Source organism: Chelonoidis abingdonii, chromosome 1 (assembly GCF_003597395.2).
Source record: "Chelonoidis abingdonii isolate Lonesome George chromosome 1, CheloAbing_2.0, whole genome shotgun sequence".
NCBI classification, from domain to species: Eukaryota; Metazoa; Chordata; order Testudines; family Testudinidae; genus Chelonoidis; species Chelonoidis abingdonii.
Window position 1 is genome coordinate 156,051,174 of NC_133769.1, and position 14,972 is coordinate 156,066,145.

The following is a 14,972-nucleotide window of genomic DNA, read 5'->3' on the forward strand; positions in this document are numbered from 1 at the left end:
AGTGAGACCTGAGCCAAGTGAGCCTCCGAGGGAAGCTGCTCTCTGTCATCAGAAAGACCTGAGCTCTGCCATGGTGCTCAGCGGCTGGCTGTCCCCCTGGGGGTTGCAGCGAGACTAGGAGAAGGCATTCACTAGCATATGCTAATTGACAGCAGGGCCACCCTGTGTCCCCATGCACTCAGCTCTGTCATGGCTCCCAGCTCTCCCAGGGCAGGGTCCCCCTCTGACTAAGGTGGTGGCTGTAGCCATGGTGCACCCACGATATTGGAGGGGGAGGTAATAGCTTTTATTGGACCAATTTCTGTTGGCGAGTTCCTTATTAAGTCAAAGCAGAGAGGTGTTCAGATACTGCTTAGGGTAGCACCAGAGGGTCACAGGTAGGGCAACGTCTAAGGCTGTTTGTATGACCTTTATACATGTAAAAGCTCCCCCTTACTGCAGGTAATAAGGGAGCTTACTGTCCAAAAAAACATTTTTTTTAAATCCCTTTTAGGGACCTTCCTGAACCTGTTTCTCCCTTGTTCATATTAGTCTCCTCCTCCTCCACAGGTTTGTTCCATTGTGCAGCAGATCATGGACTGTCATTTATTCTAAACAAAGAACAGAGGGTGAGAGCTGCTGGGACATTTTTGTAACAGATGTGGATTATTCACAGTCCAACAAGTTCACCTCTGCCAGCAGTGAGATAAACTGACTGGCAAACAGTTGAGGGGTTGCAGTTTCTTTCCCACAGTTTAGCCAAAACATTAGGCCAAACTTTTCAAGAGGGATCACTGAGTTTGGGTACCCAACTTGAGAAACCTTCAACCCAAGTTTCTACTCTTAAGTATGCCCACTGCCAGCAGTGTGATTGTACAGGTATGGGTAAGGGCAGAATTAGGTCTGCACAACTTTTCTTAGCGGTTCTAATGCACAAGATAAGAAGAGCCCATTTGAAGTTAGAGGGCTGAGAATTAGAAAAAAACCCTCATTTGTAGTCTTAACAAATTTCAACCAATTAATATGACATCTTCTAGGAGCGAGACACTTTTCAGAGCACAGCTTCACCATAGACGTTTTCCCCAAAGTAAACGCTAGCAGCCCAGGGCCTCTGTGCAATAGTTACCATAGAATTCAACACCCCAACCCCACACACTCCCGTTTTTGACAATTCAACAATATTCCAATAGCAACTTTTTAAAAAAGTTGCAGGAGGCCTCAGTAATTGATACTATTTTTAAATTCAAAATTAGCAACACGAGTCACCTTTGGGCCACACCACCTGCAACATTTCACACTTTGTCCTTGTTTTTTAAAATGATGTGGCAATTCGGGCAACAATAAATATGCGAAGCCATTAACAAAAATCCAAAATCTAGTTTGTGGCTGCAGCAGGGCTGATGGGAAACAGCGTTTGGTTCAAAATTTTATTAAACTGACATTTCTCTCCTGTGGTGGGAGCCTTCGTTGTTAGCTTTCAGTCCAGAGCAAATGATTGGTTGTCAATTCAGAAGCCCTGAGAGACTCAACTTCATAAGTAGCTTCTTCGCTATGGGCCTGACCCTGCTCTCACTGAAGTCAATAGCAAAAGTGCCACCAGTACGAACAGGACAAGGCCCTGATGCATGACTGCACTAGGCTATAATTCCACAGCTCCCTTTTCTAAACACCCACGTAGGGAGTGGCCAGCAAAGGGAGAGCTCTAATGCAGAGTAGCTGTGTTAGGGTCATAGGATGTCATTTCAGATGCAAGAGGGGAGCTACCAGGGAACTGGCCTCCAGGCAAGAGCCAACCATGAACTCCTCCTCCACCAAAAAGCACAGAGAGGGAGGCCAAGGAGGAGCGAACACATCGGCATCTGGGGCTGCCAGAACGTGGGTACTAGGAGCCCACTGCAGTGGAGCACCATCTCCCAGGGCTGTTGCTTTTTCAGGTGGAACAGTTCCTTGGGCCCATTGCTCTTCCCTGGCCTGAGGTTCTTCCAGTTGCAGGATGAAGTAGCTCAGGCTTAAGGCTGGGGCTAGAGATTTGAGCCTGGCCTCTGTTTGCTACCTTTAGCCCCAGCAGGCGCTCCTCAGGCTGGCACAGAGTGAGAGCTTACACCTCCAGGCTGCAGGGGGCTGTGGACGTGGTCAGATGCAGACAGTAGCGGCCTGTGGAGTGCAGGGAACTGCTACAAGCGTGATGGGGACCTGCATCGCCCCAGACAACCATGCTCATGGAAGAGCAATACAACACAAAGGCAGATATAGGAGTCAAGAGCTAGTGTCAGCTGCTCTTCCCCATCTGAGGGGCTTGCTGTGTCTCATGTCCCATTGCACTGCTGGGGTTGGTGCCAGGCAGTGAGCGAGAGAAAGAGACTGCTCCCTGGGGCCGCTCAGGACTGAGTGCTGGGTGTCTTTTCTCAAGGCAGCGGAGGTTGCAGGAGAAGGTGAACACAGTTTAAGTCACCCCTAGAGGAACACACTACCCTTAATGAACATGGCCACAGCTCCCTCACTCCTGCGTGACTTCCAGCCAAAGCATTGCTCATCTGCCTTGCACTGGACTCCAGGATGCTGGATGGCCACATCTGATCCAATGAGTGGCAGGGAGGAGGAACAGGCAGGGCTCTGTCTGCCTTTCAGATCTTGTCTCATTTATTACAGAAGCCTCCTATTTGCTGGTGTGGGATCTATCTGCTCCTCCTTCTCCGCCTGGCTGGGGTGTCAGTGCTGTTTGTACAACAGGAGGTTCATTCTCCCCAGACAATGCTGGCTGCCGGCTCTGCTCCTTCCACCGAGCAGAATGAAGAACACCATCCCCACCCCAGCTCCTGTCGCTCAGAATACAGGGATCTTGTCTCTGCGCACGGAATCCAGGTCATCATCCAGCGTTAACAGAACCTAAAACGAGAGGGAGAGATCATCACACAGCTCCTGTGCATGCCACAGCTTTAACTGCCAGGTGCTTGGCATGAAATGGGGGAGCTCAGGCCACTTCCCAGCAGCAACACAGGTGCCCCCCCCCTCACAAAAAAACCATCTGAATGGGCACTGGCTGGCCCCTCGTCAGTTGCCTCAGCAGAGAGGCTGGGGCCAAAATGGGCTGTGGAGACTGAACTCTGCCCTTCCCTTGACAGAGATGATCCTCGGAGCGAGGCGGTGTGGTGGGAGCTTGTTGTGCTTCTGCCCAGCCTGCATTTGCTCTGCGGCTGCTGACTAGAGGGCTTCTCTGCCCAGGACAGAGCCCAGCACCTTTCACCAGCACTAAAATCATAGGAAAAGCCAACACCCCAGGAAATCAAACGCCACCAGGGCAGCACTAGGCACCGCACAGCGGGGTAGGAAACAAAACTGGCTGCTTCCCCTGACTGCGAGGCACTTCAGGAGGGGCAACGGAGAGGCAGCAGGGGGACAAGGGCTCAACCTCTCTCCCTCCCCCAGCCCAAGGACAGTTTGTTCTCCCACCCCCAGGGGCAGCACAGCCCTTGGCATTGCACAGCAAGGTCAGGAAGGGTAGCAAGTTTAGTTCAGCTGGCAAATACAACTTACCTGCCGCTTTGCATTAGGGAAGCCCATGAGTGGCTAAAGCTCCATACTAGGGGCTTCACTGGGGTCCCTCCTGGGTGCCAGTGCAACAGCTGACAAAGAAGGAGTCTCAGATGGGGGGAGAACAAGGGCAATGTCCCCCCCCACCCCATTATGGCTGCATCAGCCACAATCCTCCAGGGGACTCCAGGCCAGGAAGTCATGAAAAGAATGGATTGGGGTCGGGGTGGAAAACGAGCCAACCCAATCAGAGCAGGAGACAGGGCTGTTGAACTCGGCGTTGGAACGTCCCCTTGCAGGGGCAGTCTCGGGAGCAGTGCAGGTGGAAAGACAAGTCGAGGATGGGGTTGATGCTCCCCAAAAGCAGGCTGTGTGCACAGGGGTCAGGAAGTAGCACAACACCGCTAGGTACCAGCACGGCCCAGGCTACATATGTGCCCCAGCTAGACTGAAATAGAAGAAAGATGGGGATGGGGAGCAGTGGGGGAATAGACTGAGGGATGAAGAACATGAGCAGGAGACAGAAGTGGAAGGGGAATGGGCAAGAGATGGAGTGAGAGAGAAGCTCACCAAGAAGGAGAAGAACAAGGCGGCTGCTGAGAGGAAGTGCCAGACGTCATGGTCATCAAAGAAGCCCAGCAGGATGCATGGGCGATTCTTCTCTCGGGATTCCGCCGGGGTCTCCTAGGGAGAGAGGGCAGAGGGCTGAGGAGGAGCAGGCTCCCATATCCTCTCTCTCACATAGAGACAGGACAGGCACTTGGATGGCACGTTGCTGGCATCACCCATCCAAACACTTCACAAAACTCCCCCGGCCTAACCCTTTGGCACCATGTGGGATGTCAGACCAAGAGCTGCACCGGGGAGAAGCGTCTGTTTAGTAAGAGTGAGTGGGCAGAGAACGTGAAGGAGAGAGAGTGAGGAGGTAGCAGGAGGAGACAGACAGGGGTAGAACACTGGACTTGGAGTCCGCAGACATGAGTTCTACTCCCAGATTCATAGCTTCCAAGGGCAGAAAGCACCGTGGTGACCATCTAGTCTGACACCTGGTATAAAACAGGCCATAGAATTTCCCCAGTAATTCTGGGGAAGTTACAACTTATCTTCCAGAGACGGAGAGTCCACCAAAACCCCAGATAACTTGTTCCAATGGTAGTGACCCTCACTGTTAAAAATGTGCATCTGAGATCTACTCTCAAGCTTGTTCACTTTCAGCTTTCAGATACCCAGCTGTGTCACTGACCTGCCCAGTGATGTTGGTCCTCTGTTTCCCTTCCCACTCAGACTCTCCTTTATACATAAACACTGTTTTATCCGGCACTTCACCAACCAGAAAGCTCTGTAAACCAGCATTTATGATCTTCACTGAAAGTCTGGTTTATAGTCTGATTGGCACGGGGCCGGCAGGGACTTGGGGTACAGGCCAGGGTGCAGGGTGCCAGATCCAGGGGCCACTCACCTCGGGCAGCTCCCCACAAGTGGCGACCTGTCCTGGCTGCTCCTAGGCAGAGGTCCGGCAGGCAGCTCTGCTTGCTGCCTTCACGCACAGGTGCTGCCCCTGCTGCAGACCTCAACTCCTGGACTACAGACACCTTTAGCTTATGGGTCGCACAGAAAGTCTAACAGTGACTATGATTTCCCACTTATCAATCCTTATCCCTTGACCCCGACACCACTGAAAACAGCAATTCAGACTTTCCACTTCAACAAGATCTTCCATGTGCAGGCAACACCATCACGGTCTCAATACTGAGAGCACTACAGCTGCACAGGGATCTGGATCTGTGAGATTTTTAACATTATGCAGGTAAGAGATGTGCACAAACCTAGAAGCATTCAGAGAAATTTCTGCCCTCTGTGGTTACCAACCAGAAAAGATTTCACTGCTCCATCGTGCAGCCTCTCTAATTTTTCCCCCTACTGTTACTCACACCTTCTTGTCAACTGTTGGAAATGGGCCATGCTGATTATCACTACAAATGTTTTTTTTCCTGCTGATAACAGCCCTCCTTAATTAATTACCCTAGTTACAGTTGGTATGGCAACACCCATTTTTTCCACGTTCTCTGTGTGTGTGTGTGTATACACACACACACACACACACACACACACACACACACACACACGTATATATATTTTCCTACTGTATTTTTCACTGCATGCATCTGATGAAGTGGGTTTTAGGCCACGAAAGCTTATGCTCAAATAAATTTGTTAGTCTCTAAGGTGCCACAAGTACTCCTGTTCTTTTTGACCCACTAAAGAAAGTCTCCATTTCTAGCTCCTTGTGGCAAACTGAACCTAACAAACTTTGGAGAAACAAGCTGGGTAAAATAATATCTTACTGGACCAACTTATGTTGGAAGCTTTTGAGTCACACAGAGCTCTTCTTCAGGTCTGGGAATAGGGTTGCCAGTTTTGGTTGGATGTATTCCTGGAGGTTTCATCACTTGACATAATCTTTAACTAAACATAATCTTTAATTCCTGGAGACTCCCAGACAATCCTGAAGGGTTGACAACTCTATAATGGGGGAAGGAACTCTCAGAGTCAGGGCTAAACGCAGGGTGGAACAGATTGTTTAGAAAAAGTAGTTAGCACATATTGTAAGGGACTATTCAAGATAACCTAGCCTTCTAGCACCTCTGCAATCAGAGGACAAAAAGAGGGGGTTAGTGGATTACGGATTGTTGTAATATGCCATAAATCAAGAGTCTCTATTCAGTCTCTGATTTTTGGTGTCTAGCAGAGGAATGAATTTAAGCTCCCAGGCTCGTCTTTTGAAAAAGTTTTGGTAAAAGACAAAAACACCCTGTCAACTGCAGGTGAACACTTTTCACAGACCGATCACACTGTGTCTGACCTCTCAGTCCTCATCTGCAAAGGAAGCCTGCACAACACTTTCAAAAGATGAGCCTGGGAGCTGAAATTCATAGCTCTGTTAGACACTAAAAATCATAGGCTTTGTCTCCACTAGCACTTTTGTCAGCAAAACTTCGATCAGCCAGGTGCGAAAAAAACACTCCCCTGACAGACATAAGTTACACCGACAAAAGCACCAGAGCAGACAGTGCTATGTCTGTGGGAAACATTCACCCACCAGCACAGCTACTGCCACTCATTGGGGGTGGTTTAGTTATGCTGGTAGGAGAGTTCTCCCGTCGGCACAGAGTGGCTACCCGGGAGACCTTACAGTGGTACAGCTGTGCTGCTGCAAGGTCCATAGTGTAGACACAGCCATAGTCTTAATACAGATACTCGATTGATGGGTCATTGCAACAACCAGTAACCCACTAATACTCCCTTTTGTCTTATAGCTACAGGGTTGTTAATGGGCCACTTCATCTTGAATGGTCCCTTAGTTTGGCACAAGTCGTTTGTGCACATTCTATCTGCTCAATCTTGCATTTAGCTGGGACGCTCTGAGTACCTTTCCCAGACCCGAAGAAGAGCTCCGTGTAAGCTGGAAAGCTCGTCTCTCTCACCAATGGAAGTTGGTCCAATACAAGATGTTATCTCACCCATCTTGTCTCTCTAATATCCTGGGACTGACACAGCTACACCACCACTGCATACAAGCTAACTTCTTTATCAGCTGCTCTGTGCTTCCTTCAGACCAAAATCTTAAATCAATATTCTGTATGAACACTGTGTTCAGGCAGGGGCCATGCATGCTGCATGGTGAGCATTCAGAGCACAGGAGGATCTAGAAAGAAAGACAAAACCCTTCCCCCTCCATACAAACAGAAGCAGGAGAAAAGACATCACCCTCCAAAGAAATAGCCACCTGGAGTAATTCTAGATCTGTCAGCTTCTACAAGATCTCATGTTACAGACCTACCAAGGCACAGCTATATTTTCTCTCTCCACCAACAGCCAGTGCCCTTTCTGGATCACTTTCACACCACCCTCTCAATTCATGGGAGCCTAAGAAGGAACACACAGGCTCAACAGTGAGGTACATGATGGGCTTGGCTATTCCTGTGCTAGAGTCAGTTATTTTTGGCTCACGTCTGTAACAGTCCCCATCCTTCCAATACACTGAAGGAGTTTGCCCTTTACTGCTATTAATGATCCAGACGCCTTTTCTTAGAGCATTTTTTTTGCAGAATTAGAAGGGATATTCAGAAGTATGGACGGGGGAAGGAAAAGGGAGCAGAAGTGATGGAGGAAGAGAGGAGACAGAGATGGGGCTCCAGACAGATAAATGTGTGACCTTTACCTCCCAGCTGCTGAGGTTCTGGAAGAAAAAGTAAAGCGCTGCAGCCCAAACCACGGCTGTGGCCACGATGCAGAACAGTGGAATGGGCAGGAGCTTCTCAGAGCTGCGGAGCTGCAACAATCAAAAGGAACAAGGCCTGAAAAATCAGCCCAGGGAGGCAACATATATTGTCCTTTCCAGGAACCATCCCGCTGTGCACACACAATCACAGCAAAGGGCACAGTGCTAGGTCTAACCCAGCACAGGAGGATGTGGTCAGTAGCACAGGGCATCTGTTATTCTCAATTTTGGATCAGAAAATCATCTGCCTCATCACATTTCTGAAAGCTCTGGCTTCATTTGTTGCCCTTTTGGGAGACTGTAAGGCCCAGTCTGCACTCTGCAAAGAGACATAACAAGCAGTGTCTGGCAGGCTTGCAATGCTATACAATGCCCTGCATCCTCATGCTGATGCCAGTCCAGGAGTTTTACAAGCTCGGTTTGAGACACCCAGGATGGGCTGCCTGCAATGGCTCCTTGGCAGGGCAATCACAAGTGTTGCAGCTATAACAGCTCAACCTATCCTCCTAATGCATCCCTCAATGCAGGACATCTTGTGTGGAAATTACCCAGAACCCCCTGCTCCCATCAACAGTGCGACCTAGGGGATAGGTGCTCTAGAATCCCCATAGTGTAAAGTGAACTGATATGTGGCTGCCCCATGTTTCTGTAAAAAAAAGTTGATCATGTATCGCCAGTGCACTCCCCCCTCTGCCCCAGCACCAAGGCCCCCCCAAGCTGCAGAATCAGCAAGTCCCCAGAGGGAGTCGACACTTCAATCAGAGGGGCAGCGAGGGGAGCAGACACTGGGCAGCCGACCCCGCTTCACACTGCGCTGCAGGCATTGTGGAGACACAAGGAACTGCTGCACGAAAGGTCTTTGCTCCCCCATCGGGAAGGCATAGAAAATAAGGGCAGACTCCCAAGAGCACAACAGGCAGCAGCAGCTGCCTCCTTTACCTTCATGATGATGTAAAAGGCCAGATACAGCAGTAGGTTACAGATAAAGATCCCCAGCATGTAGGAGGCAAAGTCCCTTGGCCGATACACCAGTCCAAAGACAGCACTGAGAGAAGGGAGGGACAGAGACAGACACATTAACCAACTCCTTCACCCATGTTGGGGAGGGAGACTGCAGAACGCATCAGTCACACATTGCTCCTCCTATCACAGAACACTTGACAGACACAGGTTTGGCCTCACAGTCCTCTGTGGCGGCACGTAAATACTCTAGGTCCTATTTTACAAATGAGAAACTGAGGCAGGGTCGGGGGGGGAAGTGATTTGCCACAGGGAGTTGGTGGAAGAGCTAAGAACAGAACCCAGGTGTCCTAGCCCACCCTCGCCCCACCCCCATGCAGCCAACCCATATATCACGCTCCTGCCCTCACTTCTGTGGTTTCCCATCTTGTTTGCCACTATTTTGCCTTTCCAGCTCCATAGTCAGAAGCTGTGAGTGGGTGGGTGAGAGTCTGAGAGGAAATGACTCGAGCACCCCCTGCTGCCCCTCTTACTGGCTTGCAGGCCCCCTTCCTCCATGGCCCTACTGGGCAGCAGGGGATATCTGCCACTTGGATCCACTTCCCAGTCAGCTTGAAATCTCTAGTCAGTTTTAAATGAAGGCGTTCAAGTAGTTTCAGGGCCTTCACCTGCCTCATCGCCCCTGCCAACTTCTTGTCATTCGCAGTCACATCTTCCTGTGGCGTGCTGCCATTTGGAAGATCTGATCCACGCAAACAATCGGGCACACAGACTATCTGTTAAAATTACACTGGACATTGACTAGGAGCATAAGCTAGGAGCTACATTACAGCTGAAAAGTTCCATTCTGACACCTTAAATTCCTCCCTTGTTTTTCAGTTGAATTTGGATTCTTCTTCACTCCCTTTCCTGGGTAGCTGTGCCATGGATGTGGTCTATTAAGCAGCCAGATGTGGCTACATTTCAGTGATGACAGGGCCAGATCTTTGGCCATGCGTATGTCTCTTCCAAACCACTTGAGAGGCACAACATTCGTGGAAAGCTGCCTTACAGTGCAGCACCCTCCACGTAAGAAAATCCACAGCTATGCCAAAGCTACAACAGCTGTTCCTGTCCTAGCCCTGGTGCAGGGGTGAAAGGGAGTTGCACCAATAAGAACCCGCACCGGCCCATACCCAGCCCACATTAAAGCACTGCTGCAGCAGTGCTTTAATGTCCCTGCCCCTTTTGCCTCCCCTGTTGGCAGCTCGGCAGCAGCGTCCAGAGCCCCGCGCCCTTTAAATCAACACGGGAGCCCCGGGTGGCGCAGGCCAGGCAGCTTGAAAGGGCTGGTGGGGGATGCTGACCCCCAACCCCACCCCTTCCGCCCAAGGGACCCCCCACTCGTACCAGTAAGTGGCCTAACTTACTTTCACCCCTGGGGAGTGGCCAGGGCAAATGCGTGATCCTGGCTGTTGGAGGAAATTAAGGCAGGACAGAAAATGAAGAATTCTGCAGGGTGGATTTAAGGAGGCACAATAAAATCACCCAAACTAGGTTTTTAACAAGGAATTTGATTGAGAAAAGGCATCAAGGGAACTTTAACAAGAGGCCAGGATTTGAGTTTACATCTCATCCAAAAACTGGCCCCTCTAGCAACATGGTCTAACAGCATGTCAGGGCGCTGGATGAGTTCTAACTCAGGGTGCATCTACACAGCACCAGCAGTTCAGGGACTAGCAAGCTTGAATACAGTTAGCATAGTGACAAGAGCAGTGACGACTGCACAGTAAGGTCTAGCGAGCCAAGTATGTACCTGGGCCTTGTATTACCTACGCTGAAACCTGCGCTGCACCGCCTCCACTGCTGTTCTTAGCCATACTCGCTGGATTCAGGCTAGCTTGGGTAGGCTACCTCATGCACAGCGGGGATGGATAAGTGCCACCTACAAAACCACCAACACTGCAGTCTGCAACACCTCCGTTTTGCTGGAGGTCTCCCAAGCACATATTGAGGAGGCCTGACCCATTTTAGCTTCTCAGCTCTAACAGGGTCATGCCCCTGGTTTCAGCTCCGTAAAGCCTGAAACTCATCTTCAATTTAGGGTTGCTGAACTCCAACAGAAGAATCTGAAAGAGTCCCACACGGAGACCACTACATTTCTACCTCTGTTCCAGCCACCTATAAAAATCAATGCTGAAACATGCGCACACCCCACTACTACTTACAAGGACCAGTTGACCAGGTTTCCAACAATGAGCAGCACCATCCTGTCCTGGGGAGAACGCACAATAATCACTGATGATGAACGTTCAGTCTTCACCAATACTATACAAAACACGGCGAAGAGTGCAGGCAGAGAAGTTTGTCACGGCAGTTCAAGACACTCACTCTCATGGATTTAATATTTGCCTCTCACAAATACATGAATGCATGACTGTCAAATCCTTTTTTTGGTGAACATTTGTGCTAGGAAAACAAATTGCTCCAATGTTTATGGATTTTAAGAGGAAATCTAAAAAGGACTTCCAAGATGTTTCCAGTAATGCACCAACCCCTGAACCTCCTGGTCAGTTTTTGTGGTTTTACAAATAGTATTTTTCCTAATCCTTAAAAAAAAACAAAAAAAAAACAACAACTAAATAATTCTCACACACAAAGAAAGGAACTGAATACACAAGGGAACCAGGGAAAACGATTAAGCACAAAGTGCTGTCAAACACATAAGAGAACTCTTTCTGCCCCCCCCCCCCCCCCCCCCAACATTTTCAGTTACAGTGAGCTTGGGAAGTTCTTGTAACCAACTATAGCAACTATAACAGGTGAAAAAAAACTTTGCAGACTTTTTAAGTGGAAGATGTCCCTTTGAGCCTAGACTTGCTTTCATCACATTCAATGTTTTGGTGTTGTAAATCTGAATTTCTATTCCTAATTAACAGTGTTTTCTTAAGATCCATGTGGTCATAGACTGCTTGGGCAATTCACAGTCTGTTGTGTTCCTGGAGAAGCAAAAGAAGCATCTTTAAAAAAAAAGTAACAGATGGGGTGCGTAGAGACTAACTGCTCAAAAATTCAGTCACCTCGGACAGACAGCAATGGCTCAGCCCATAAGGTACACGAAGCGCCAGGCTGTAGTCAGTGCTGAATAGCCTCTGACAAGAGGTAAGTTTAAGCGACTTAGGTAACAACTACATCTTGTTTTCAACTGCAAAACGCCATTTACCCCAGGGTGAGGCAGGAATAACAGCAGCTGCAGCTCTACAGCCAGTGGCAGCTCCAGGCACCAGCGCTCCAAGCGCATGCCTGGGACAGCAAGCTGCAGGGGGCACCCTGCTGGTCCCTGCGAGGGCGGCAGTCAGGCTGCCTTCCGCAGCTTGCCTGCGAGATGTCTGCCGGTCCCGCGGATTCGGCGGCAATTCGGCAGTGGGTACGCCGACGACAGCCTGCCTGCCGTGTTTGGGGGCGCAAAAGAGCTAGAGCCGCCCCTGTTTACAGCTAAAAAACAACAGGCTTTCCCAGGGTAGGGCTGTAGGACAGCAACTGTTCAGAATGCAGTGCTGACCTCCCTATGCTAACATCTTCCAAATGATAGATTTTTAAAAAATCCACCAAGAAAAATATCCCCCTTCCTTGACCAATTCGCCTCAAACTCCCTGCAAAAGCCTCTTCTGGACAAAAAGTGTGTGGAATTCCAGACCAAGGACAGAAGCTTCTTTTGTTGGAGAGGATTTAAAAAAAAAAAAAGTCTTTGTCCACTCATTTGAAGAGCCACATGTGCTGCCTGCACACGCTCTGCACAGCTTTAATCTCTCCCTAGCCGGTAACTGAGTAACTGCCAAGGACGGGCTGGGACTCAGGAAACCACCTACCATGTACATTGGCCGGCTGCACTGCTGGAAACAATCCGTGTACAGCACCATCACCACTCGGCGGAAAATCCCAAAGTCTGCCAGAGATAAGAGGACAGGAAAGCCAATGAATCCAGCCAAGTAGCCCTGACAGGGGCAGTGAGACGGTATCACTACCCAGGGAACAGGGGTGACACTAACTGTGGAGGGCATGCAAATAGGAAGCCCACACCCACCAAGCCGGATTGCTTTGCCCTCCCTTTGGGAAGCAAATCATTGGTGAGCATCTCACAATGATTCACAGTGCAGGGGCCGTCAGTGCCACAAGGGGACACTGGAATACAGACAGCTGTCAGCTGAATTGCATTTGGCCATGCAGAGTTTCAACACCCACCTATCACCCCTTGGCATTGTCCAAGAGGCCCCCCCGGCATGTACCTGGCATACTCTGTGGCTGATCCTCAGAGGGAGGCAGGAGTATGTGCTGAGGCATAGGGAAAGGCCAAGCACTCTCCACACTTCCCTTCCCTAAGGAATTTGCACATAGGGAAAGATTCATCCGGTCCCACCCAGAGAAAAAATGGCTGCAGGGTCTTGAAGGTCCTGGAATCCTCCCCTCAGGCTGCAGGGCAGCTCCTCCTCCAGCCCCTGAAACTACTGCACTGCTCTGACTGGAGGGTTTGTGGCAGACAGTTCCACATTCTCACGGGCCCATCCCCTTCAGAGGCAAGTGTGGAACTGGCCCAGAGTCCAGAGTGCCTGCCCCGACCGCAGACCCCTTTCTGCAGTGGAACGGAAACGGTTCTGCTGCCGTGTGCACTTCCTGTGGCCCTAGGGTGACCAGATGTCCCAATTTTATAGGGACAGTCCCTATTTTGGGGTATTTTTCTTATATAGGCTTCTATTGCTCCCCCACCCCATCCTGATTTTTCACACTTGCTGTCTGGTCACCCTATGTGGCCCACACTTTGCCACTCATTTCACTCCTGAAGAACCCACACAGCAGGCTCAAGGAACACACATTCCCCATCCATTTGCTCCATTGCTGCTCAATCAATCCAAACAGGGAAGAAAGGGATCTGCTAGTTACCTGTGTCAGAGACATCTGAGGCCAAGGGCAGCACAAGAGAAAGGAGAAAGAGGTTCATGAATGAGAACAGCAGCTGTGTGGGGCCTCCACGTCTAGGTAGGAGAGCAGAAGCCTCCCAGCTGCCTCTCTGAGCACTGGGTGGTTTAACAGCTCCAGGAATACTGGAGTGCTCCCAGGTACAGCACCACCTCTGGGCGCCACATAACAGAGAGAAACATTCTGGGCAGAGAGTCCCTGTGACAGCATCCTTGGAAGCCCTGTAGCTGGAGTGCCACAAAGTGGGTCATTGTGCTGGACTCTCCCAGCGCCAGGCAGCAGAGGTGTCAGAACAGGAAGACAATGTTAGGAGAGTGGCATTTCCCTGGGCTTGGAGCACAGGCACCGGCAGCCAGACTGACTTTGCAGAGGTGGCATAGGCTGCCGTGGATACTAAGTCTCATTTCCCAATTCAGGGTGGGGAGCGAGAGGAACGTAATCACCTGGGGCAAAAAGCCCATTTCTCTCAAGCCACTGAGCTTACCTATTTTGAAGCGGCCCATGTAGTAGATCTGGGTACTGAGAGCCAGCGAGGCCACGATGTGGATGACTGAGAAGATGACCCAAAACCACACATTGTTCTTTCCAAACACCTGGGAGCAAAAACAGGAAAAACGATGGGTTCTCAAGGACTGCCACCCGTGGTTCAGCCCCCAACTCCTCCCCAACTTTAAGAAATGCTTGCCAAATACAGAACCTGCAATAGGATAGGGCCAAAACGTTCAACCTAAAGTCAGATTCCTAAATCCATATTTAGGTACTTAAATAAATGTGAGCTGGTTCTCCAGGGATGCTGAGCACCCACGTCCAACCCGAATAAAAGGGAGCTGCAGGTGCTCAACGCCTCCGAAAGCGGGCCACTTTTGAAGCATGCAGATTCAAAATAACCCCCAGGTGTTTGACCCCACAGATGCACAAAGGAGAGAACACAGGGAAGACTTCGTGTCAGAGGAAGCCTGTTGATATACAGGCCGACCATTAGAAAGAGCACGAGTGACAGAGATAGGTGTGATCTTTCTGAGGACAGATTCTCAAAGCCCTTATTCCTGCCCTGCCATCTAGATAACATTTCTCTCAATACCAAAAGGACATAGCTACTCAGTGTCCAGCAGGCACTACTAACACACGTTCAGTTATGAGCTGGCAATGATGCACAAAATCTGTGTCACTGCAATATTAAACTTTAAGATATTAATTGTATATTAAGGAGTCAGGAAATATACAGCCAGTATAAGATTCCCACAGTACAATGTCTGCCCCATGGGTG

The 14,972-nt window shown here is 49.9% G+C and overlaps 1 protein-coding gene across 2 annotated transcripts in view; it reads right to left on the minus strand.

The window, feature by feature from the left end:
• Nucleotides 1-2,127: 2,127 nt before the first annotated feature.
• SIDT1 (SID1 transmembrane family member 1) overlaps nt 2,128-14,972 on the minus strand; it is a 96,211-nt gene continuing 83,366 nt past the window's right edge. Inside the window, exons 19-26 of one of the 2 annotated variants that reach the window (XM_032773610.2) lie at nt 14,190-14,298; nt 13,670-13,684; nt 12,601-12,677; nt 10,960-11,006; nt 8,732-8,837; nt 7,733-7,843; nt 4,081-4,194; nt 2,128-2,865 (exon numbers count right to left, since the gene is read on the minus strand). In XM_032773610.2, the coding sequence (XP_032629501.1) occupies nt 2,803-2,865; nt 4,081-4,194; nt 7,733-7,843; nt 8,732-8,837; nt 10,960-11,006; nt 12,601-12,677; nt 13,670-13,684; nt 14,190-14,298 (642 nt within the window). In that variant the 3' untranslated portion in view covers nt 2,128-2,802. The remainder of the gene's footprint in view (nt 2,866-4,080; nt 4,195-7,732; nt 7,844-8,731; nt 8,838-10,959; nt 11,007-12,600; nt 12,678-13,669; nt 13,685-14,189; nt 14,299-14,972) is intronic. The other variant, XM_032773612.2, reaches the window with a different exon arrangement.